The sequence below is a fragment of the Phaethon lepturus genome, unplaced genomic scaffold (assembly GCF_000687285.1).
Source record: "Phaethon lepturus isolate BGI_N335 unplaced genomic scaffold, ASM68728v1 scaffold4523, whole genome shotgun sequence".
Lineage (NCBI taxonomy): Eukaryota > Metazoa > Chordata > Aves > Phaethontiformes > Phaethontidae > Phaethon > Phaethon lepturus.
In genome coordinates this window covers 32,641-56,421 of record NW_010528419.1, presented here as the reverse complement: position 1 = coordinate 56,421, position 23,781 = coordinate 32,641, and the positions used below count along the sequence as shown (strand labels likewise).

At 38.4% G+C, this 23,781-nt stretch overlaps 1 protein-coding gene across 1 annotated transcript in view; it reads right to left on the bottom strand.

Moving 5' to 3' along the window:
* Nucleotides 1–246: 246 nt before the first annotated feature.
* Nucleotides 247–23,781, bottom strand: part of GABRG1 (gamma-aminobutyric acid (GABA) A receptor, gamma 1) — a gene marked incomplete at its 5' end in the record, with an annotated part of 39,306 nt that continues 15,771 nt past the window's right edge. Inside the window, 6 exons of the mRNA XM_010283674.1 lie at nt 247–522; nt 5,572–5,783; nt 8,898–9,050; nt 9,174–9,311; nt 10,588–10,670; nt 13,428–13,648. Of these exons, the coding sequence (XP_010281976.1) occupies nt 247–522; nt 5,572–5,783; nt 8,898–9,050; nt 9,174–9,311; nt 10,588–10,670; nt 13,428–13,648 (1,083 nt within the window). The remainder of the gene's footprint in view (nt 523–5,571; nt 5,784–8,897; nt 9,051–9,173; nt 9,312–10,587; nt 10,671–13,427; nt 13,649–23,781) is intronic.

The following is a 23,781-nucleotide window of genomic DNA, read 5'->3' as shown; positions in this document are numbered from 1 at the left end:
TCTTAGAAGTACTTATTTTTAAATTTTCTCTTTAAAATAGCAGTATCAGTTCTATAGTTGATCACAAGAGGGAGACTACATCACCATATTTCCTCTCATCGTTTCAAATTTTTAAAGCATCCAAACAATTTGAGACATTTTGAACCAGCTCTAATCTTTGAGCTGGCTTTGATCTAATGCTCACTGAAGTGACTGTTAATGACTGTTCAATTAGCATTTCTTCTGAGTTTGTCAAACCTCTGAAATTTATAGATAAAGATAGCCAATCCAGTAAACAAGATTGAACAATGCAAAGGCAGTTGGAAAGAAGATTCGAGAATAGGAGTCAATTTTTGCAATACGGATGTGTATCCTTCCTTCTCTCCAAGATCCTGTGCGGCAGTCTTCAAAACAACAAAAGAAGCTAGCACAGTCTTTCCCTTCTAGGCACTCATATCCATAATCATCATCACGTTCAGGGAGATGATTAATGTTATTAATTGGAATTAGTGTTGATCCAGGTCGAACAGCAATTGCAGGTTTCTTAAGAAAAACAAAAAAAGAAAAATATAGTTTTGTGGGGTTTTTTTATCCTCAGATTAAATAATTCCACAGGCTTTCCATAGCAAATGCCAATATAAATGCATTCAGTACAATATAGAGAAATTCTAATATTAAAGAAAACAGTTTGTGGAGCTTTGTGAATTATGGACTGCTGTATATAACTAGCTCATGCAGGCAAAAGATCATGAATGATTTTCACCTGCCACAGCGGAAACTGGGTTGTTCTGGGATTTGGGAATAGTGGATAATTAGTTACACAGACAGGGTTAGCTGATCCCATCCACACAACACAAAAGAACATTCTGAAGTCAGTCACAGCTTGACAACTGGGTCACAAGCAAGTCCGCAAGCAGGCCATAAGCGTCATTACCAAGGGAATGATCGTTCTCCCATCATTTGGAATCTTTAGAACCAGACTGGATGTGTTTCTGGAAGCTACATTTTCACCAAAAAAAAAGTGCCAGTGGGAGCAGTGCAGCAGTACTGGTGAAGTTTAAGAGAATGAGACATATAAGGCCAGGCTACATCATCTAACCCCTGATGTTAAATCCCTAAACAATATGCCCCATTTTATTAAGGCTTTCTTTGCAAAGGTGTAAGAGACGCTACAAAATTCATCTGCATTATCATTTAGGATTAAAATTGAAAACTTATACAGAACTGCCCAGTTAAATAACATAGCCTACTATGTTATTAGCCTACTACTACGTATTTTCTACTTTAGAAACCAGGACATAAGACACCTTTGGAGAATGCCATTCAAGTCAGAGAAACTGATTAATTCAAGTCTTAATTCTTACTTTTACTTTCTGTGGGCATAACTCAACCCTCTTGCAGTCTGGTAAAAACTCAGTGTAACAGATGTTAAGGTTCATAAATAATTTCCAGAGAAAAAATCTGGGTGCCCTATTGCCTAGTACATATACTGTTTGCTATTCCCTTTCCTGCAACTTTTGCCTTTCCACCTTCCTTTTACTTGCACTACCACAGCCCATCTTTCCCCCTTTTATTATTTTGTTTCCACTCAGTTCTTCACTCTTCATCTTTGTTTTCCTGAATGTTTAAAAAGACATTCTCTTTCTCTCTCTGTCCTTTTTTCTCTTTCTAAATCTCATAGCCTTTTTAAACTACTCCAACTCCTCTTCCTTTCACACCCCCACCTTTGGCATCTCTTCTAAAATCTTCGGACTGAGGATAAGGGTTACATCAAGAGTATTCTTACATCGTCTTCTCACTTTTCTACTATCTCCATATTTTGTCATGTAAGGAATAAATACAGCAAGAAAGGATGCAGTCAGAAGAACTAACTGGGTGTTGAAGTCTAGAGAAGAATCTCCCTTAAACAATTATACATGATAGGCAATTAAAAAGTATAAAAAAATATGAAAAGCAGGAAGCCACATCGTTTAGATTCTTGTTGTAGGTTAAAGTGCTGTTGTCCCACTTCCAGGGAATTACTTTGGCCAGTATACAGACCTCTGGACACCTAGGCACTCTGCAGGGACATTTCACCCAGTGTCCCAAGGGGTGATGTTAAAGCAGTGCAGCATCCACCACGTTTTTGAATAGCTTTGTGTAACAGGTGTCTTTACCAGAGGAGGTTTCGCACAGACTGCTGTTTCAACACTTTTTAGACATGATGACCTAGGCAGCTAATAATCATCCTAAAGGACCTCATTATCCTTTTCGGTTATGATAAAATACTGACAACACTAACAAACAGCAGTTACATGCTTCTACCCTAATTTGAGGCATTACAAACAAGGCTTATTTTCACAAAACATAAAAAGTAACTTCAATTTTTTTTTCTTAACCTACAAATCATTATTTTGATGAAGACCTGTAGGGAAAGATGCTTATTTCTGATTCATGCCTACTCTGGCTTTACAAGGATTTTCTGACTACCGGTTCTGTCAGTGTGAGATTCCTGGCATGATTCGTTTCTACTAGTAGGGTGAAACAGGAATGCTCAACTCAGAAACACCATGGGAAGAGATAAAAATAACAGTACTGCTTTTCTCTGCTCATGTCACCAGCACAGACTTTAGCTGGCTACTGGATTACAGGTTTGAAGAGGTGGTCTGAGAGAGGCAGAAAGACAGTGCCATCTTATAGGTCTAACTACCTGCAAGGAATAGATAAAATGTGTCTAAGAAAGAGACAATATGAGGAAAAAGGGGAAAAGACCAACACCTCACAAGAAAATGACCTTATATCAATTGGCAGAGACTTAATAAAACCCCAGCAAACAGTAGTACATGCTGATTGTTCATACACAATCATGTTTATCTACTGATATTGTAGATAAAACCCAGCGTATAATGAGAAGCATTTATAATACACTCTGACAGGACCAAAACCAAATTATTCTGCATTAACACTAATACACGTACAAAAGAAAGCCATTGTCTATGGAGATCACAGCACAGGTGATACATTCTCTGCAGGTGAAATGATGATCAGAACAAGATCCACAACTAATTAAACTTAATCCTTCCTGCCCAAACTCATTATCCTTACTAATGTGGATTTACATAAGCCAATTCATACTACCTTTCTTGAATGATGCCAGCACATATTTTGTAAGATAAAACTGCTGTAATCATTTGTAAAATCTCACCATTTTTTCACAAGATCATCTGCTGCACCTTATTGGCATTAGTTCCTGGAATAATAAGCTTTTATTGCATTTTGCAATAGAAATAGAAGACCTATGCAAGGCAAGTTTTCCAAAGAAAACACACCTGTAAATGAGAACTTTTCAGAAGGAATTAAGCTGGCTATTTTAATTAAATTGTTTTTTTGAGTTACATATCCATAACTACAAAAGAAAAAGAATGAACAGAAGTCTCTGACAAAGATAATGGCGAAAAAAAAAAGAAAAAAATTGTAATTCTATAAATTCCCATTAATTAATCAGATGGTTTCTTTAATTGTTCTATTTGGAACAAGAAATTTTATAGCTTTTTATAAAACATCACAAAAAACCCTATTTCTCATATTAGAATCCTTGCATCTAAGTATATTAAATTTAATTCCCCCCTATTTTCGAATAATCTCTTATCCAGTATGGTCTTATAGCCATAATGTGCTGAAACATATTTAAAGCATTCTGTGTGAAAACATGGTTGTTTTTCAACTACTTAGAAATAAAAAGCATACTTTAAGAACACAGTTAAACATACCTGAACAGTGTTTTGAGGGTTATATTGCTAACTTGAATCTTAATCCAAACTCCAGCTATTTATTCAATAAATGTCATAGTTTCTATCTCACCATTACTCTACATCTTAAATTGTCACACACACTGAAAATCTCAAAGCATTTGGTAGATTACTGCACAAATGGCTGATGTGTGAACAGATTCTGGAATGTCTCGTTACTCCATTAATAGAGTACACTTGCAAACCATTTCAGGGGCTCTTGATCTGCCAGCAGCTGATCTTTAGTATCTTCCTGGTTTGAATAACCAGTATTTCCTCCCCTCTTCTTCTTCTCCTTGTTGTGCATGCTGAGAGCAGACCTATTTCAGGTTCCCGTTCCCTAAGTGCTGTTGAGACCTCATTGCAACAATCACCTAAAGTTGAATCTGCTACGCTACCATTGGGAAGTCCCCCAAATTCTGCAGCCTGTTACCTTTTACCCTCATTGCTCAGCCATGGCCCTTGCCAAAGCCTGTTTTCCATCCATTTCCATCCACATTTGCTTCTACCACTAACAGGAAGGAGGTTTGAGGTCTGTTTTTCAGTTCTCTTGGCTGTGCTGGATTCCCTGAGGATCACAGGGATGTCCGACCAAGGCAGCACAGGGCAGTATTAACTCTTCCCCACTAGCCTTGACCTAAAGACACAGCTGACCCACTCGGACCAGGTCACCCTACGAAACGTAAGGGCTCTCACTGCCGAGGTATTAAGCCAGGGCAGCTCTGGAGTGCCCCCGTAAGACAGCCCCCCCCAGCCGGGTGCGCCCGTGCTTTCTGACACCGGTCGCAGGATGGATGTGGTTCACACCAGGTTTTCCGCATTTCCACACCTGGGCTTCTCTAATTTCGTTTCAATTTCTGTTTGAACTTACACAGGTGGTATTCAGCCTTCAAGACAGCTGATACTTTGACTCGGCTATGCTCCAGCTTCTCCTGATTAAATGATCTGGAAGGGGGGGCTTTATAACGTTGTCCTTCCTCTTGTTCTCTCCAAAAGATGACTACAATCGAGTCCCAGACATTAATACTGGTGTTCAAATGAATAAGCGATTTAATGCCTTTACCTCAATGTTGTATTAATTTAAAGAATAGCTTTAAATATTTGTGTTGGCTTCCAACAACATATTCTTTGGAAGTTCCAGGATTCTTACTACACAAACAGAAAGCTTGTTCCTGGCATATGTGGGGATTCACACCATACAAATATCAACTTCTAAACGCGGAAGGTTCATTTTACTAGAAAGAAACATGGAAGTAAATGAAAAAAAAAAAAGAGTTAAAGTAGAATTTCTGAAGTGGGAGGGAGTCAGAATACTGACCAATAACAAACACTTTTTGCTTTACAAAGCTAGCAAGGTAAGACCCAAGTTAGGTGATGCAGACCCAAACAAATCCTCATACCTTCAGTTCATTTACATTATCTTTATGGCTACAGTCTTATCTATGGTTCTCTGCCAGGTGCTGTTTTTAGAAGCACTGTGCCCGGACAGAACTGTCTGCATGGGCACACACTCCACAGGCAGCTCTAGAAGCACCAAGGGCTTTGGCATGGCATGGAAGCATGGCATATCATATCGAACCACTCTCTAGCTTAGGCTCATGTGTTCTCATTCACATATGAGTGGAATGATCTAAAACCTTTGTTCATTAGTGGTATTTATAGAAAATGAGTACAATCCCCCAACTGTAAAAAAAAAATAAAATAAAATATTAGTGTTAATTATCTTTGAACATTAGCCCTTCTACTTAAGAACCAGTCTGTCAAAATTTATCCTACAATAAAGAGCATTCTGTATTTTTTTTTCTTGTTGTTTGGTTAAACTTACTGATGGCTTAGATTTTGCCTTCTTTTCTTTTCCTTTGTCCCCTTTTCTGTTGCTGGTAAAGTAATGCAAGGTTCCATATTCCATCAAGGCAGCAAACACAAAAATGAAGCAAACTGAAACAAAAAGGTCCATTGCTGTGACATAGGAAACCTTTGGCAGTGACTTCCTAGCAATTGTACTCAACGTTGTCATGGTCAGCACCGTTGTAATGCCTGTTTGAGAAAGAAATAAAAGACGACAGGAAGAGTGAAGTGTATAAGTGATCCAACCATATTGCCACAAGAAGATCCTCAAATTAGCCCCTAATTCATTCATGAGGCATACAAGAACTGAGCCACAGCAGGGTTCACCGCTGATCACACCCACAGGCATCGGTGCTATTGCAAGAAGCCATCCCTATGGATCCAGCAGTCACTGTGGGATCACAGAAAAGGCAGCACATTTCCCCTTCAGTTTAAATCCTTCCCCTTTTCAGCACACTGAATAAACAATGGCATTGAGAAAGTTTGTGTGATTTTATAAATCTGTTATAGAATGAAGACATAAAACAAATACAATAGACAAACAGGTACAAATAAGCACACAGATTTTATAAACACAAAAAAAAGTCCTTTGGCTCTTGAAAGATTAAAATGTATAAAAGGACACATTCAGAAAAAAAAAGTTGTCTTATTTATCAACTATTTCAAGCTTTCAGAAAACACGAGAAAAAGGAATAATGTTTTCAGCTGTTTGCTTCTGACATGCCGCTGATCAAACTAGGTGACCTTCATGGCCTTTCTGGTCTCATTATCTAAATTACTAGGTATTTTTTCAATACTGTGTCTAAAGTAATAGAAAATGTTTCCCTTGATTCACTTACATACAAGTTAATTAAAAGAACAAGCTGGCCTTAATAGCGATGTGTTCAGAATCTCAACTATACCACTCTTCACTGGTGTAACATTTAGAGGGTGTTAACACTTTCTTCTTATATTTGATGCTTCAGGGAGATGCAAAGCCTTTTTCATAGTAGTCCAAAATTAAGATGTGACCTTTCCTTTTGAGAGCAATATGTGAATACACAAATAATTTGTTATTTACATGCACAGGCTTATTGCAAAAAATATGTTTCACCAGTCTAAAGCTGTCTATGGCTTTTAAATCAAAGCATGGAATCAGGGGTCACTATGGACTCATCCTGCAGCAGGAAAGCAGTGGTGATTTTGCAACAAATTTCCCAATGAAATTACATGCCTAAAAGGGCAAGCAGACAACCACAGAGTTTTTCAAAAGTGCTTTGCTCCCACTAGGTGTTTTTGAAAATCAATTAAATATTTCTCTGCATAGTTAAATACCTAAATAACTTTAATCATCTCAAACTTTTTGATTTGGGATACCACAACCTGCCAGGATCTTTCAACATACAAGAAAAAGGCCCAAGCCTTTTTGGTGTACCAGACCCCAGCCTTCAGATAGGAAGTCACACCCACCATTCCCCTCACTGGCTTCTGTTCAGAGAGGACAAAAGGAGACGTGGACTTTCCCAGTCCTCTCCACTATGCGAAAGGGATACAGGGGGTTTCATAGGGAGGAAACCTTCCACAGCACCACGACTGCTTGCCATGGTGGACCTTGCTTAGTTTGGGCTTTCTTATCTTAATTTAATTCTATAAAATTGTGTCTATTTGACTGATATTCTCTTTCTTCTTCACTGGAACATCTACATGTGAGAGAAGTCATCCTACAATCTGTCAAGCAATGGCTTCTGCATGTTCACACAAAAGGAACTCAGAGTTAACTGCAGGGACCTGTAAATATGATACTGTAAACGTTTGTAGTACATCTCAAGTAGAAGAAGATTAGTGCTGCTGAAGTGGGAGAGTGAACATTCTAGCTTAACCATGAGATCAAAGGCAAATTTACTAGGTTCATGGCATAGAAAAAGTACTCTGTAAAAAGAACAAACCGGATACAGACCTAACAGGATACCAATACAACAGTTTTTCCTGTTATAGCTAGTGTCTTTCCAGACGGTACCCAATGTCCAATGATTAGTCAGTCAAAGAAATCTTATAATAACTTTCTAAATCTAGATTTGAAACTATAAAGCGATAGTTTCACTTATTTATTCAAGATTTTAGACTGTCTTCACTAAACTTCGCAGTACTTTTAAACAGCATAAAGTTAAGATCCAAGACTGATTTTCTTCTCTTACCTTTTCATTAGGCTACTGAGCCATGCTCATTTTTGCTTACTTTCTTTTTTGACTCAATAACCTTGCAAGCTTGGCTGCACAGTGGTCCAGTTTCAGTGGGAAAGGCAGAGAGTTAAAGCCTGGACTCACCCTTCTGGTAGGAAATGCTCCTAGAACGTGGGAATGGTATGTTCACAATCCTATAAGCTGATGAAGAAAATTAACTCACATCTCTCATTTCCTAAGATACATCCTCAGCTCTTGATCTTTCCCCCAAAACAGGTCATACTTCTGTCACCAGTTTTACTAAGAGCACCTGTCACTGCTAAGCTCAAAGTTGCTATTGTGTGTCCTGCGCACCACACGCACCCCTGTCTATTGTGTTTCATGTAGGGACTACGGACTCTTCTCCAAGGCAGCGCATGAATCCTAAACAGTCAAATGCAGGAGACTGACACCATGCTAACCAGGTCAGCCAAGGTGACACTAACACAGAATTATCTCTGTAGCAGAACTTGCAACACACTTCAGTACTCTTTGCAGTAAAAGCAGGACAGTGAGTCAGTTTTTGTGAGTTACATGCTTAACTGCTTGAAGTGCAACTTTAGTTGCAAATTTTCTGTCCTATCCTGGCCTTGAAAGAACAACTGAATCGTTTTGATTATTAAAAAAACAACAGTGACAAAGAAACAAAGAAAAAAACAAACACCAAAAAACAGAAAAAAAAAAAAAAACCCAAAAAAACCAAACCCCAAAACAGATCTTCATGATTTTTGTTTGTGTAGTAATGACATCCTGTGTTCCATGATGCTAAGTGAAGTTTAATGATACTTGTCAGACTAATGATTGCCATATCGCCGTCCCTGGAGATGACAGAATATAAAGGAGAAAAAAAGTATTTATGTGAACAGCAGCAGATCCACAAGGCTTGGATCAGGATTTCCAGATTTCCATTCTCAAAACTCCCTCCTTAACCCCTGCTGTGCAACCACAGCAGGATACTCCTATTCTTAATCTTGCAGTTCAAGAGAAAGGGTGACCAATGGTCACAATCTGAAGGGGAATAAACTGTGGTTAATTTACACCCTGCTGCAGATTTGTATTCCTGGGGAGTACCAGACACTTCAAGGTTGAAAAAAGACATTCTTACCTAGAGAGGTCCTTGCAGGAACTGCATCCTTATTGATCCAAAATGACACCCAGGAAAGAACAACCGTGAGTATACAAGGAATGTATGTCTGAATAGTAAAATATCCCATACGTCTGCTGAGATCAAAGAAGATTGTCATAATAATATAATCACCTATAAATTAAAAAAGGAAAAAATACCTACATGACATTGAAAAGGGTTTTCAGTTGGACGTTCATCTGTTAGGTGTGTTCTATATAGATGTTACATTAAATAAAACTTAATATTTTGCCTTACCAGACAAAGTATGAGAAATTTCAGTTGTATTTCGTAGGCCTACAAATGCAAACTGATACAATCTCCAGTATTTTGGATCTGCCACTTCAACAGAGGTTTTCTTCCATTTGTATTCAATTTCATTTCTGGGATATCCATCTAGAATAAAAGAGAGCAAATCAATCATTCAGCCACAATATATACCAAAGCATGTTTTGTGATCTCTGAAGTTGTTTATAAACTAAACCAGGGCTATACATAAAGTGGACCAGAGAGAAAGCCAATCTATAGTCCACCTGATACACTTAAAATTTAACCACAAAATATATAGCCTCAGTTTTAAGCCTAACTAAATGTAATGTCAGTCAAAACCTATGTAAATACAAATGTTTAGGAAATATCTACACGACATTCTGTAACTCAGATCTGAAAAACTGGCTCAGAAACATCACTATGAATTAATACACATTATAATTAAAAGACCACAAAGAGCTTAAAAGGACAGACACTTGTTAGTACATAATTTCATAAAATTCGTCTTGATTTTTATTGAAAATTTCTTTGTCTATTATTCCCAGAATGGATTTTTGTGGCCTGATTCATTGCCTAGTACTTCAACTTTAAGGAAGTGCAACCTTCTTGATTTTCATGTGCCTCACATGTTGCCCCACATTATCTTGCAGAAAGGCAGAAACGAGATTAAGCCAGACTCACCTGTGTGGCACAACTATTTAATCAATGGAGCTACCAAAGCTCATTTAGCTGGTAGCACTCAAGAAGGAAGTATTAAATAAAAACATTAATTTAAAAAGAATCACTGAAGTTTGATTTCATTGCCTGTTAGGTTTCACATTTAGGAATAAGTCATTTAGTTGTGTTCAGGTGGTTTGGGTTTCTTTTGCCAGTAATAGTACAATTCCCTTAGGAATTTTTTTTTTAAATATGGTTTACATTAAAGAAATGAAGCCTGAAAGTTGTGTTTCTTGCTCACATAAATAAGTCCCACTGAACGGAGAAGGATTTCTTATGCTGATTAAGCATTTACAGGAACAGGTTTAAGAAGACAGATCTTATTTTTCCTTTTAAGTATACCACAAAGAACTAATTCAAAGCCGGCAAGTCTGGCAGGCATAAAAAATAAAGTTCTTCCAGGGCAATAAATTTCCATTAACTGGAATGGGCATTGTATCAGACTCCTAAGCAACAAGATTATTTTTAAAGTCGCACCGAAATGAAATGCATGTAATTCAACTCATTCATTACTGCATTTAATAATACATTAAATAATGGAATAAATCTAATCAAAACATAAGCAAGTCAGTTCTTCCCTTCACTACAAGGCCTTAAAAAGTACTCGCTCTCTTGCTGCCAGAATTTAAGGAAATTTAAAGCCTGAATGTCAAGAAAGAAAAAAAAAAAGTATTTTACCACCTACAGCTTGAAAACTCCAGTGGACAGGAGTGTTCATCCATAGGAAAGTTATGTAGCTGAAGATAACATTCTGCATTAATTGTCAGCCTAATTAGAAAAGGAAGGGGAGGGGTGAGGGGAAGAAAAAAGATTATATTCAAGTATCCAGTCACTTCAGACTAGATAGTAAAGAACATGCACAGAAATCAATTTTGCCAATTAACAGATGTTATGCATAGCCAACTGTGTATCTGCAAAAAACATCCAGCATCACCACCAAAGAACAAAAACTATCATCATACGCAACTTGAGGACCCACGTTGTTTCAACCGGCATTTCAAGCCATTTCAAAACTTTCAGTTCATTTGGAGGGATCTCTCAGCTCTCTACCAGAAATAGGGGATAAAAGGGAGGGACTAAAGGCAGGACAAGGAGGGGAGTTTATGATAACAAATACAGCAAGCTTCTGAAGAACACATTTGTCAAGCCAAATTGCATTTGGCGTCATTCTAGCTGGTGGCTATATACATGAGAGAGAAAGTGGGGACACTCTTGGGCTTGCTCTATACTCATGGAAGCAGCTCTGGTGAAGACAGTAGCGTGGATAGGAAAGAGTAGATTTGATATTTCCACTCATTTAATGTCTAAGGCATTCAAGTAATTCACATAACTAATAGACATTTTAGAAGTAGTTTAGAACTCGTAGTGGTATCAACTGAATCACTTGTTGCTTTTGAAAATGCTGTCATAAATTCCCAAAGAGCTCCAAGCAACCAGTGCAAAACCCAGTTCTGCTAACTTTCACTAGGAAGCTAGAGTAAGGAGCTAGACTCCAAACTGCCTTCTTCACATTTAAAATACCTCCTCCTTTGTTGTTAACACTGTGAAGAAAGTCAGAATGTCTTCTAAAATCAACTTTGAAAACTAACATAAAGCTTATGAACTTGGCTGTATGCAATACTTACATACTAGACAAAAAGGGATGGGGAAAGGAAGATCTTGCCACACGCTGCCTGAAAGCTCTGTAAGTCTGTGAACAAAGTAGTTATTCTACAAAAAGTATCACTAGGACCTTTCTAGAAATTTATCCTGACCCAGAGAGAGGTTTATAAGGGAAAGTGTATTTCTTGCCATATACTGGGGGGTAAAAAAAAAAAAAAAAAAAAGAGAACCCACACACACATTTCCAAGTAAAACACTTGCATCCCTCTGAAAATGCTTTTCAAATTTGACAGCTATGGTATATGTTGCCTTTCTTTTCCATTTTCAACCTTTGGATAGTCAAACACTTAAAGAAAAAGAAAACAAAACCAGGCTTTTATTAAAAGCAACACAACTAGATCTGGAATCCCTGATGGGCACAATGGACAGACCAAGGACTACCCTCAGAGGAGACTCAGTAAGCCTGACTAACAGTGCACCACATCTGTTCCCTGAATTACCAACAGGGTAAGAGTGGTGGTATGGGGGAGCCCGTGAACCTGGAGCACTGTCAGATCCTATTATTATTCTTTCAATAACCAACATATGAACGTCTCAACGTTATTCCACCTTAGGCAAAATCCAGGCCATATCCTCACCCATACAGAGGTTTGCCTGTTGCAGTGCTGGGTGAATACCTGTTCTGCTGTTTTATTACCAGCTCATTGCACTTCATAGTTCATACTCTAGCACAATAATTCTAACTTATTGCTCTGGGAGAGCTCACATGGTTTTTTTGGTTGCGTTTGTTTCTTTGTGCTACTTAGATGCTGTTTAAAAGAAATTGTGCATTGAAGCCGAATGGACAATGGAAGGGTAAATAAATTGGCATGTCAACAAAAGAGGCTCTCTAGGGATTTTTAAACACACCAGCATAATAAACTGTTTAAAAAGTGCTCTTCAGAGATATTTGTATGCTCTCAAATGAAGCATACTAAGAAAAAAATTCAGTGAGGAGAATCCTTTGAAAACATTCTAATAGTTATAAAAGAAGACTTTTATAAATTGTTCATACAACACAACTAGCCTGCATATGAAAACAGCATAAATGACTGAAAAGAAATTAATTAAAAGGTGCTACTTTTTGTTTAAAATAAATAAATAAACAAACTTGTTAAGAGCAGGATCAGATTTATGGCATCCTCTGCATGCACTGCTTCTTGATCAGCTCCCAATTTATTGCAAGTTTTTTTTAGGCATACTTAAAAAATAAAATTGAGAGATGACCCTACAATGCTTTCTGTAGACTACAGCCTTTCAAGAACTGTTTGAAAAGTGGCTCAAAGATTAGTACAGATAGCCTAGATGGTAAACTTAAAACCAGCCCAAGCATCCCCCATTTGCCAAGAAGAATTATGACCAACATGTTTGCTTATGCCTAATTTGGATGAACAGACTTGTTAATTTTAATAGCTTGCAAGGGTAGACATGTTAAGGAGTATATGCAGGACTGGGGCCTTAGCTTTAATCAAACTTCTTATGATTTTATTATCTGAATCATTTCATATTTTACTTACAGCATATAACTTGGTGGAAATTAGATACTGAACTATTTAGAACAGAAAGTCTGTAAAACAATTTATGACCAGACCATCGTGTTACATGCTATATAACATCTTTTTTCAATCTTGCCTGTATCTAAATGAGATTAAAATTTGCTAGCCCCTTTCAACTGTCTTTACACAGTTATCTAGGCAATGTCGTTCAATACTATTAATTTCATGGTTTTCATGATCAAATATTTTTTTTTTCTCCTTTAGTAAACTCCTTGCAAATTCTTGTGGTCCAGAACAAAAGAGATGCCAATGATTTGATCCATATTCATTATTTCCATATTCCTAGTCATAACAGTTATTTTTTTCTACCCCGTTAATAAAAACCCACCTTAGAGTGTATAATACTCTTCCATCACTCCAGATTCGAAGCAAACGATTTGGAGTTGTAATCCAGTGAGCATCAGATTTCCTTGAGTTCCGGAAGAAAGTGTCTGGAATCCAAATTTTTCCAACCATATTGCTATTAAGCATAAGTACCTTCATTGAGCTGTTAAATTTTAGACGACTGTCATACCAAGTCTGGGCAAAAATTATATCTATAGTGTATTCCTAAAAACAGAGAAACAACCATATCTATGTATATGTTTACCAAAGTCTGAAAGCCAACAATTTTTAAGTCATATATAAATCCGAGGCCACTTCTTCTATTCTTTTTTGTATTACCATTTGCATAGCACACAGCAGCCTGTAACCCAAAGAGAAATTACAGGCTGACAAAAGATACACACAGCCTTCTGTCCATACCTCCTTCCCCCTGACACACACTGATTAGCTAAGGAAGAGGAGACATGATGGGACCTTGCTGTAACTTGGAGGTCCCTGCACAGTGTAACCATCTCTGGCAGCCCTAGAGAGAAATTTAATGGCAACCTTAGTCCTTCAGGGCTGGACTACATTTGGTAAGACAGAGATTTTACATCTCTTAAGAAGGAAACCAAATAAAACTTATCTATTTTTTCCCAAACTTTTCAACATGCAGTTTAAGATCCTTCAAGGAATTTCAGATCTTGAAAAATTCATGAATATGTGGGAAGTAAACATGACAGTCTGCAGAACTATCTGTTATCATCTGCCTCATATATCTACCTACATACACACAAAAGTATACATAATCATAATCAGGAAGGAAATTTCCCTAAAGCAATTCCACTTTACTTATTAAAGCCTCAAGAAAGCTCTTTTTGTGATAGAAACTTAAACTCCTCAGTAGACTTATGGCCAGGAATAAAGGAGAAAAATAAAATAAAGAAATAAATAAAAGGAAAACCCACAGCCTTTTAATGAGACGATTCTTGACACAGCAGAACTTGAAGGAGATAAACATTACAGATGCAATGCAATATTGTTTTTCAAAGAATCCAGCCAGTTGTTCCTGCACTCAAGACAAAGGAGCAAAGCAGCAGCCTCTTCTCTGATGTGTTTGTCACAGCTCCAGACCACAACTCCGACCTTAAGGGCAACAAGAGTCTCTGCTTGTGCTCATTCCTGCACCGCTACCCCATGAGGGCTCCAAGGAGAAACTCAGCAGGGAAAAAGAGCTGGAGACCAGACTTAGACACTTGCTGTTGGTTATAACCTCTCAGTTACAGGATGAGTGAGCAGGGGGAAGAGGGAAGGAGACAGTGGTTCAAACTCTTGCTTGAGCCAAAGGGGTCACTACTAGTTTACTTGGCCAATGAAAATGCACAGCGCGGACAGTCAATTCTGTTTTTAAATAAAATAAAAGTGAAAAGCTTTTCTGGTTGGAGTGAGATTTTTTGTTCATTTTAATTTTAAATACTCACAGCAGCCAACTGTATGAGTTACAGACTCCTCACTCATTCCTGCAACTGATACCACCCATCTCCCAGGCAAGTTTGTGAAATTTGGCACTTCATCCTTGAGAAGTGCCACGACAGATATTCCAGGACTACCTAAATCTCTTTCAGTTTTCTCACTTCTCCAGGTTGGAGAAGAACAGGTTCAGGAAATAGAGATGCAAGAAGGCGGCTTGCCCTTGCTCTGTGATGTACGGCAGATGAATTACCACCTGGACTGTGGTAACTCAGTGACTCCCAAAGGTTATGAATAGCAAGTGTATGAGGCAAAGACTGGAGGGACAGAGGGAACAAAAGGACTAATCAAAAAAGCATTTGAGATGACTTAACTCTAAAACTCTGCTTATTCCTTGAGAGGCACTGCTATCAGGGGAAGATTCTGCAAGTCAAAGCAAGTCCTTGATTATTTTATTTCCATAAACAACGTTCAAGACACTTGTGAAAACCCAGGGCCTGTTTAACCTTAAAATTCAGCTTTCTGTGCTCATCTATAGTGGTTACAACTGGAAAGGAAACCTGCCTTGCTGTAGTGTAAACGAGAGCCTGAGGCAGTGCACCAGAGAAGTGTTTTAATGGGCTTAAATGAAACAGAATGAACAAAGATTTACGTGTTGCCTTTACAGCACAAATAGGAGGAGAAAAGAAGTCAGAGAGTGAAATCAGCAGACATGACCAAATGTATGAAAAGAGAAAACTGTGAGTTTGAAGGTGCTACTCTAAGGAGCCACTTCACAGTAGTGAAGTAGCATTGTCTGAGGAAAAGAAATTCATCAAAGTGTCATTACAACAAAATCCACCCAAAGCAAGAAAACTCAGGTTATCATAGAAAACCAACCACCCTAAAAAATTTAGATAAAAAGGAAGAGGAGCTCACAGATAAGTTTGAACACACAAAGTGAAGGAACAGCCTCAGTGGACCCAGATGCTTGTATTCTCTTACCTTTCAGTATTAAATGTGCAAGGTTTTATTATACCTATATATTACAGGAATTGTTAAAGTAACATTTTAGAAACAAGAATTGTTAAAATCCTTCACGATGGATTTATCACTGCTCAAAAATAATCTAATACATAATGGTTTAATATCACAAAATTAGTAACTACTTGTTTCAAGTATCTTGCTGAATGTATTTCAAGATGTCTAATTGCTAGCCTCTTGTCACATGCCTGCAGAGGGTGGTCCTCCATTTGTAAACTGATACTTCAGCACCCAGACATCTCCCTCTCTCTCAGGAGTCAGGCAACCCAAGGCATAAGCCTAAGTTCATCTCCCCTGAAAGATGTGGACTTGCAGCCTCTCGGTGGGTGGCAGCAGCAGTTCACCCCTCCTCTTCAGCAGGGAGCCAGAGTCAGTGCTCTCTGATTTCACCCGAGAACATTTATTCCACTTCTAATACCTGCCTTGGTGGACATTACTACCTACTTCTTCAGCATACCTACTTGTCCTATGCCTCCCTGAGACCTGTCTGTCTTTGAGGGTCCATAACACATCCTGAGGCTGCATATATTCTTCACACAACGCATCTCATGTGGGATCAGATTTTCAACCTATTGTATCTATACTGTCTTTCACTCAAGTGAACTTAGCATAATGTCCAAGCACATACCCATACTCACATTGTAGAAGTGCAAGGCATGTGAAAATGGGACTCAAATGTATATTAGTCTCCTTTCTGAACAGAAGTTTCCCAGCAGAAGAGGCCAGGTGTCATTAGGTCCAAACGGATCCCAAGCAGTCACCAAGCACAGGCAACCATATAGGTTGACCAGACAACTAAGACTCTGGCAGTATGCGGCTGTGACAGTATAGACGCTTGAGGGCAAAAACCTGAAAAAGGAAACTATGCTAGGGAGATTATCAAGAAAGTTGGATTCTTTCTGAAAATCTAGTTTTGAAATGTGCCTGAAACTTTCAGATTTTATGGATTCATACACTGAATTCCCTTAAATTTTCACCTCCCCAAAAATATTTCATATTTTCTCTTAAGAAGGGGAAATCTGGGGCCCTAAAATTTGTTGAAAATGAGGTAGAAAAATCACTACACTGTCTTTTCTGGGAGTACTTTGTTTCCAAAACTAGATGAATAAGAGCCCTATCTTTGTTTAGACACCATCTAAGCAAGCACAACAGCAGCCACATTTATACAATATTCTTCTAGTGTGACAAATCTTTCTGTGCAACTATTTTGTTTTCTTACTAAAAGTTAAAATTAACACTCTTATCACTACTTCTATTAGTCCTTCATAAAACTCATCATTCAATGCCGCTGTGTAACTAACAAAAATTGGTTTACTACTCTCTCTTTCAAATGAAAATAATGATAAAATAGCCATGCAGAATAAAATGGAATCAGTCTATGGCTGTGTTATTCACAGACATAGCAAAATGCATATTTATTCATATTTAGCCTCACAGGGTTCAATAAACATGGCACAAGTTAGCTCATATTTGGCATTTGATTAGATCACTGAACTCTTTTTTGCACAGCTGGCATAAAGAGCCCACCTGCCTAATTATTTACAGATAACTGCAATCCTCCTCCATCTCTTTCCTCTCTAAAAGATCATAACAAACTCCAAAAGCTGGGAACACAGTGACTAATCAGAGATTATCATTAAAGGGCCAGGCAGTGAACAAACTCTGAATATTGACAAGCAGGTGTATAGTCTGAGGGAAAATAATTTAATAAATAAAAGCAATTACTTCAAATAAAGTAGGAACAGCTATTATATGGGAATAAATGGAATCCTCAACATCAGTTTTATTGTCATGCACAGTTCGATTACATTCAGACATGAAAATGGGCCAGTGGTATTTTTTTTTTATTGGAAAGCTGTGACAGAAAAGGAGGCATATACCATCCTATACGATTGTTTTGCAGTACAAACCATATCACATGGATTCCAACACACTATCAATAAGGATGGAAAAAATCTCACAAAGCAGAAAAAAACATTTTTCTTGGATATTTTGTCTGGCAGTCTCATAACTGATTTGATATTCCACAGTAAAAAGTGTGAAGTCAAGCAACAAGGAGCTGAATTGTTGGCTGGATTATGCCAACTGCAACACATTTTGTTTGAGAACAGGGAAAAAAAGGCCTAGTATTCTGGGGCCAAACACAAAAGCAATGAAAAGTCCCAAAACGAAACTCGGAACTGAAAAACTGTTAACTGCAGGCCTGCAATATAGTTCATTACCAGTGAATTTCAGAGAAAAATGAGTGACAACATACTCCTGTCATTTCATCTTCGCTCAGAAACCCACCCCAGCATTTCTCCCAGATTCAGAATTTCACCTGAAGGGCACCTGGAGTTTTCTGGAGTGCAACAAGTTAATTCAGAATCTGTTTCATAGGGAGCCCCTGAACTCAGTTCAATTACCAAATGTGACATGACTTCATCTTACTCAGTTATCTGAGCTTCAAGATATTTTCCCCACGTTTCTTCATTCTATCCAGCTTTCTAATCCTTTAAACTGGAACTCAATGTGAGGGAGGCAGGGAATTTTTCAGGAAAAAAGAGGAAGAGGAGGAAACTGAAGAAAGCATTCTACTAAGCTATATGTTTTGACATTAAGAGATGCGATTTAATATGAAAGACTCAGTTTAATATGCGATTAAGAGGTTTAAACAACAAAGCAAATCGTAGACAAAACTGGCAACCACTTGCTTTCCTAAGAGGTAAGCACCAAATAAAGCATAAAGCAGTCAGTGTGCTGCCAATAAACACTCGTAACCTTTACCTTTTCTCTCACCCAAATACCTCTGCACATCAATAAGGGGCTACTAAGTAATTTATTGAAATACTCAACCTATTTTTGATGTATAACTGCTCTTAATAAAATGTCTAAGATGTGGTTGCTCTCCCTACTGGATTACTTTAAAAGCCCTTTAGAAAGATTTTTTAGCTGCTTCAGGGCCAACAATGGTTTCAGAGCTCGATCCTCATGGTTGGGACTGAAGCAAAAGTAAAATTTCTTGTTTTGGTAAACCATTTTAGTTTGCTTACTAGAGCAATCTAAACCCAATGACCTTAGGGTGAGATCTAAAAGACCCAACAAATCACAATGATTCTGACACGTACCTGTAATATTACATTAATGATACTACAGCTGTGGAAGAGGTGGGGGCTGCAGGAAATACACTGAACAGAAGTGCGCAGCATCTGCTCCCAGAGTCTTTTAACCAGTCAGATTGTTGTAATTGTACAGATAATCACACTGGAAGATGCTATGAGAACATATGCACAGGGTAAGTGGAAATATGGCAAATCATACCTACAGAAGGTGAGGGAGCACAATGGGACCTACATAGTCACAATACGGAAAAAATCTATCACTCTTCACATCATAATTTGGAATCAGTGTTTATCCAGTCTTTATTTTGAACATGCAAAGCGACAGATGCAAACAATAATATGAATAAAAGACCAGATTTATTTCAATACTTTGTAGATTAGAAACGATAATTAAAACCTTGCCAATAGTCAAAAGATTAGCTAGAAAAGTAACTAAAGCACTTCAGCAAAATCTCTGCTTTTATTTGATCAGCTTAGATTTTGGGCATTTGAAGAGAGCATAAGAACAGGAAGTAGATTAGATAGATAATCTATATACCTTCCCACACTGAATATGATACAAAAAAATTTTGTTTTGCTTTTCTATTGAAACTTGAACATTCCAGTCACTGCCACTCATAAACAAACATTAAACTACAGAAAGAACCAGAGAAGACAACTCAGAAGAAAAAAATCAGATATAAATACATACATACATATATTTGTATATAAAACTCAGAACTGAATACTTATACAGATTAAGGGTTTGGCTTCAAGGTTGTCACTAGTGATTTATTGACTCCATTAACTGCACTTTCTAAATTCTGCAGCTACATCTAACTTCCTGTAACTAGAGAGACTCAAGCAGTCAAAGTTGGTCCCACAAAAACTTCAGTGATAAAGCTGCACGTTACTCAATCATACATGGTTTTCTCCAGTTTCCTTTTATAAATAAGCTATAAAGCCTCAACCTTTCAGTACGGTGCAACTACTTCTAAAGCAAGATTAATGGCACAGTTACTGTTTGCTATTTTATTTCCATGGTTTTCCTGCCATGCTCCAAAATCCCAACATTGATGGCAAAGAGACTTACCTGGGTTTGGTTTCCACCCGGCAACTCCTGTAAGATACATAATCCTACATGAAATACAGCACTCCTATCAGTTTAGCTTTCTGGTTGATGAGGCAGTCATGCAACTCCAAACATCAATCATCTGCTACACTGAAGATACAAGAGCATGAACAACTGTTAAGAACTTCCTAAAAGAGTCTTACTCTTTTACTCTTCTTTACTCTACTTACTGGCCGCAAGGACATAATGCTATGTGGGGATAACCTTCTACAATATAAACAATACTGTTATTCAAGAAGGTGAAATCTCATGCAGCACTTATTGTACGCCAATGGAAGACAAACTCCAAAACAGTCCAACAAAAAGTGTTTTAGATGTGCATTCTCCATGGTGCTCAAAATAACCATCCAGAATGTGCGAGACTTGAAATTTAAAAACATACACCAACAGAATAAAAATAACTGTCCTTGTTTCAGCTGGGATAGAGTTCTTATTTTTAATAGAAGCTTGTATGAGACTATGTTTTGGATTAGGGATGAAAAAATGTTGACAACGTGCTGATGTTTTCAGTTGTTGTTAAGCAGTCAAGGACTGACTGTCCAGCTTTTCATGCCAGCCTGACAGCGAGCAGGCTGGGGGTACACGGGAAGCTGGGAGGGGACACAGCCAGGACAGGTGATCCTGACTGGACGAAGAGATTATTCCATACCATAGGACAGCATGGTCAGTATATAAAGCTGAGGAGAAGAAGAAGGAAGAGGTGGAGCGGGGACATCTGGAGTTATAGCATCTGTCTTCCTAAGAAACCGTTATACTTGATGGAGCCCTGCTTCCCTGGAGATGGATGGAGCCCTGCTTCCCTGGAGATGGCTGAGTACCTGCCCGATGAGGGGCAGTGGTGAATGAATTCCTTGTTTTGGTTTGCTTGCGTGCCCGGCTTTTGCTTTACCGCTTAAACTGTCTTTATCTCAATCCATGCATTTTCTCACTTTCACTCTTCCGACTCTCTCCCCTGTCCCACTGTGGGGGATTCAGCAAGCGGCTGCGTGGTGCCTAATTGCTGGCTGGGGCTAAAGCACAACAGTCCTTTTTGGTAACTCTATCCAGCTGAAACCAGGACAATAATGAAGGCCAAGATCAACAGGCAGGGAAGTTACACTCACTTACTCGCAAAAGCACATTGCATTTCCTAATAGCTATTTTGACAGTGCTGTCACCCCTGCGAACAAGGGAGTTGGGCAACACTATTTCCAAGAGCAGGTCTGCTTTCTTGGCAAACAGCTTAGAGGTGCTGCTGCAGGAAAGGGCATCCAGACCATTCCCCTGCTTTGTAAAGTGAACTTGCCATAACATGCATTGCGAGGAGAAAAATCCTGTTCCTGTAGCTGCTCAGCTTTTAACAGAGGGTGAGGTTTTGTAGTGTCAGCACAGATCCTGGCACCAGCCACTGTAGGGGCCAGTGCACAACAGCCGCTTTCCTCTGGAGCACAGCAGCGAAGGAGGCAACGACAACCTGTATGGTAGGAGCCATTGCCAAGGACAATTTCTATTGCAACAAGCTGTTACGAACTATAGTAGCAATCAAAGTGCATCCCCTGCTTTTTTTCCCCAAAACCCAGTTCAAGTCTAGGCCAGCAGAATTATTCCCACAACTGGAATGCAGCATCACAAATTTCCATATAGACAGACAGATTAGGAATTAATGACAAAGAATAGGTGCTTAATGTTCTCCAAAATATTTATCATCTAATTGACACAAAGATAAGAGGCACAAGACAAAGAACTAATTGCAGCTTGTCTCGGGTGCAGACACAAGGGAGACAACTACAGCAGAAGCAGACAGAAAGTATTTGGAGGGGATATTAAGGCATTGGAAGCAACAATAAACTGTACGACAGAGCAGCCAAGCAGTCCATGCAGTTTTTTGGGGGAAAAGCAGGAGTAAAGCAGTGTTTGGGTTAGCTTCAGCACTAGTCAATGACTTTACCTTCTCAGTGAAGTGCTATGTGCTACTTATATTAACATTATTCTTGGTTTAGATCATCTCAGATCACAACTGAATTGTGCAGGCACTTAATACTGCTTATACAGGAAACACCCTCTGCAAGGAGCTTAAGGTTTGAATTTGACATAAAAGACAAGATTTGGAAAGACAATGGAGACATAAGTAACAGGAAACAGAACCCAATACCACTCAGAATTGCAGGTAGTGATTTTAGCACAACAAAAGCTTAATAGTTTGTGATATTTTGTAGCCTCGACAGAGAGGAAAAAAAAAAAACACAAACACAAAACACAAAAGTAAGTTTCAACAGGAACATGATGAGAAACAATGAAGTGGCTTTGCAAAAATTACAGAAAGATTCTTTCAAGCGTAAAGGGTAGACTGGGGGGAAGTGGTATGAAAAGTTGAAAGAATGGGAGTGGGAGATAGTAAGATCTGCAGTAAGAAATGGACTCTTGGGGGAAAAAAACAAATAAAATTGCTGGGGATATGCTTTGAAGTGCCTTGAAAGTGAAAGGAAACTGTTTATGTGTGAGGATCGGTGAAAGCAGAGCCAGAGGAAGAACCTGAGCAAGAAATGATTCTGTAGAAACAGTGGGAAAATTCTCTCTGTAGGACATCTCTTGATGGTATGAATGGAAAAAGACCGCAACTGGAAAGATTACCAAAATACATTATCATAACAATGGGAGTCTGAACAAGAGATACTGTGTGATGGATTAGAAAATAAATAAATATAAAACCCCTCAAAGTTGCTTTGCAATCAGAATTTGCAAGACTCCAACTGAGACTGTAATCCAGGTTCTAAGTTCCATACAATGTAGAAAAATTTTGAGATTTCAGGCCTCAGTGACATGCAAAGTAGTGATTATCCACAGCAACTGAGAGTGTGTAAGGGGTGAAAAGTGGGGAGGTTTAAAGCTACGATTTAGCCATATTGATCTAACTGAACACCTATGAACAGATATGAGGGACACAGGGCAATATGTTAGATTGGACAAAAGGAGACACACAGAATAGCAGGCAACTGGCACAGAACGGTTGCCAAATTTGTGCATGAAAATACCAAGAAGCAGTTGAGAGCAGAAGAAAAGGTGACCATGAAAGGCATCCTGTGCAGAAGTACCAAAGGAAGAGCTTTAAGAACCACATTCACATCAACACTTAAATAGATAAAGTAATGGGAATACAGGAAAATAAGGTGCTTGCTCACAACACACTGACAGACTGCCCACAGATAAAAAGCAAGAAGCTTTTCAGAATTGTTTTCTAGCCCCAACCATGTCCACAGCTCAGCACATCTGCTATTTCTTTAACAAATTAGCGTTATGCAAATACAGAACACTAACATCTGCAATCTCACATACTTCAAAGGCAGTTTGGTTATTGCTCTGGCTGTGGATGTTAAGAATCTGAGATGACATAAACTGTACTTCCAACCATTATGCTGGCACACTCTACCGATGTCAGGGGAGTTAAGTCAAAGTAAATTTTTATTATTATTATTAATACTGAAAGCATGCCAGCTGTGGCTTAAGTGATACAACAGTACGATGCAAAACCGGTATTGCCTAAAGCATGAAATAGTCTAACACAAGATTTAAGAATAAACCACAGCACAAAAAGACTGCAGCCTTAGATTACAGCATTGCTAAATGACAAAGACAAATTAGGCCATATTTTACAGCACAGCGCATAGATTTTTCTGGTGTCTTGTGTAGAACCTTAA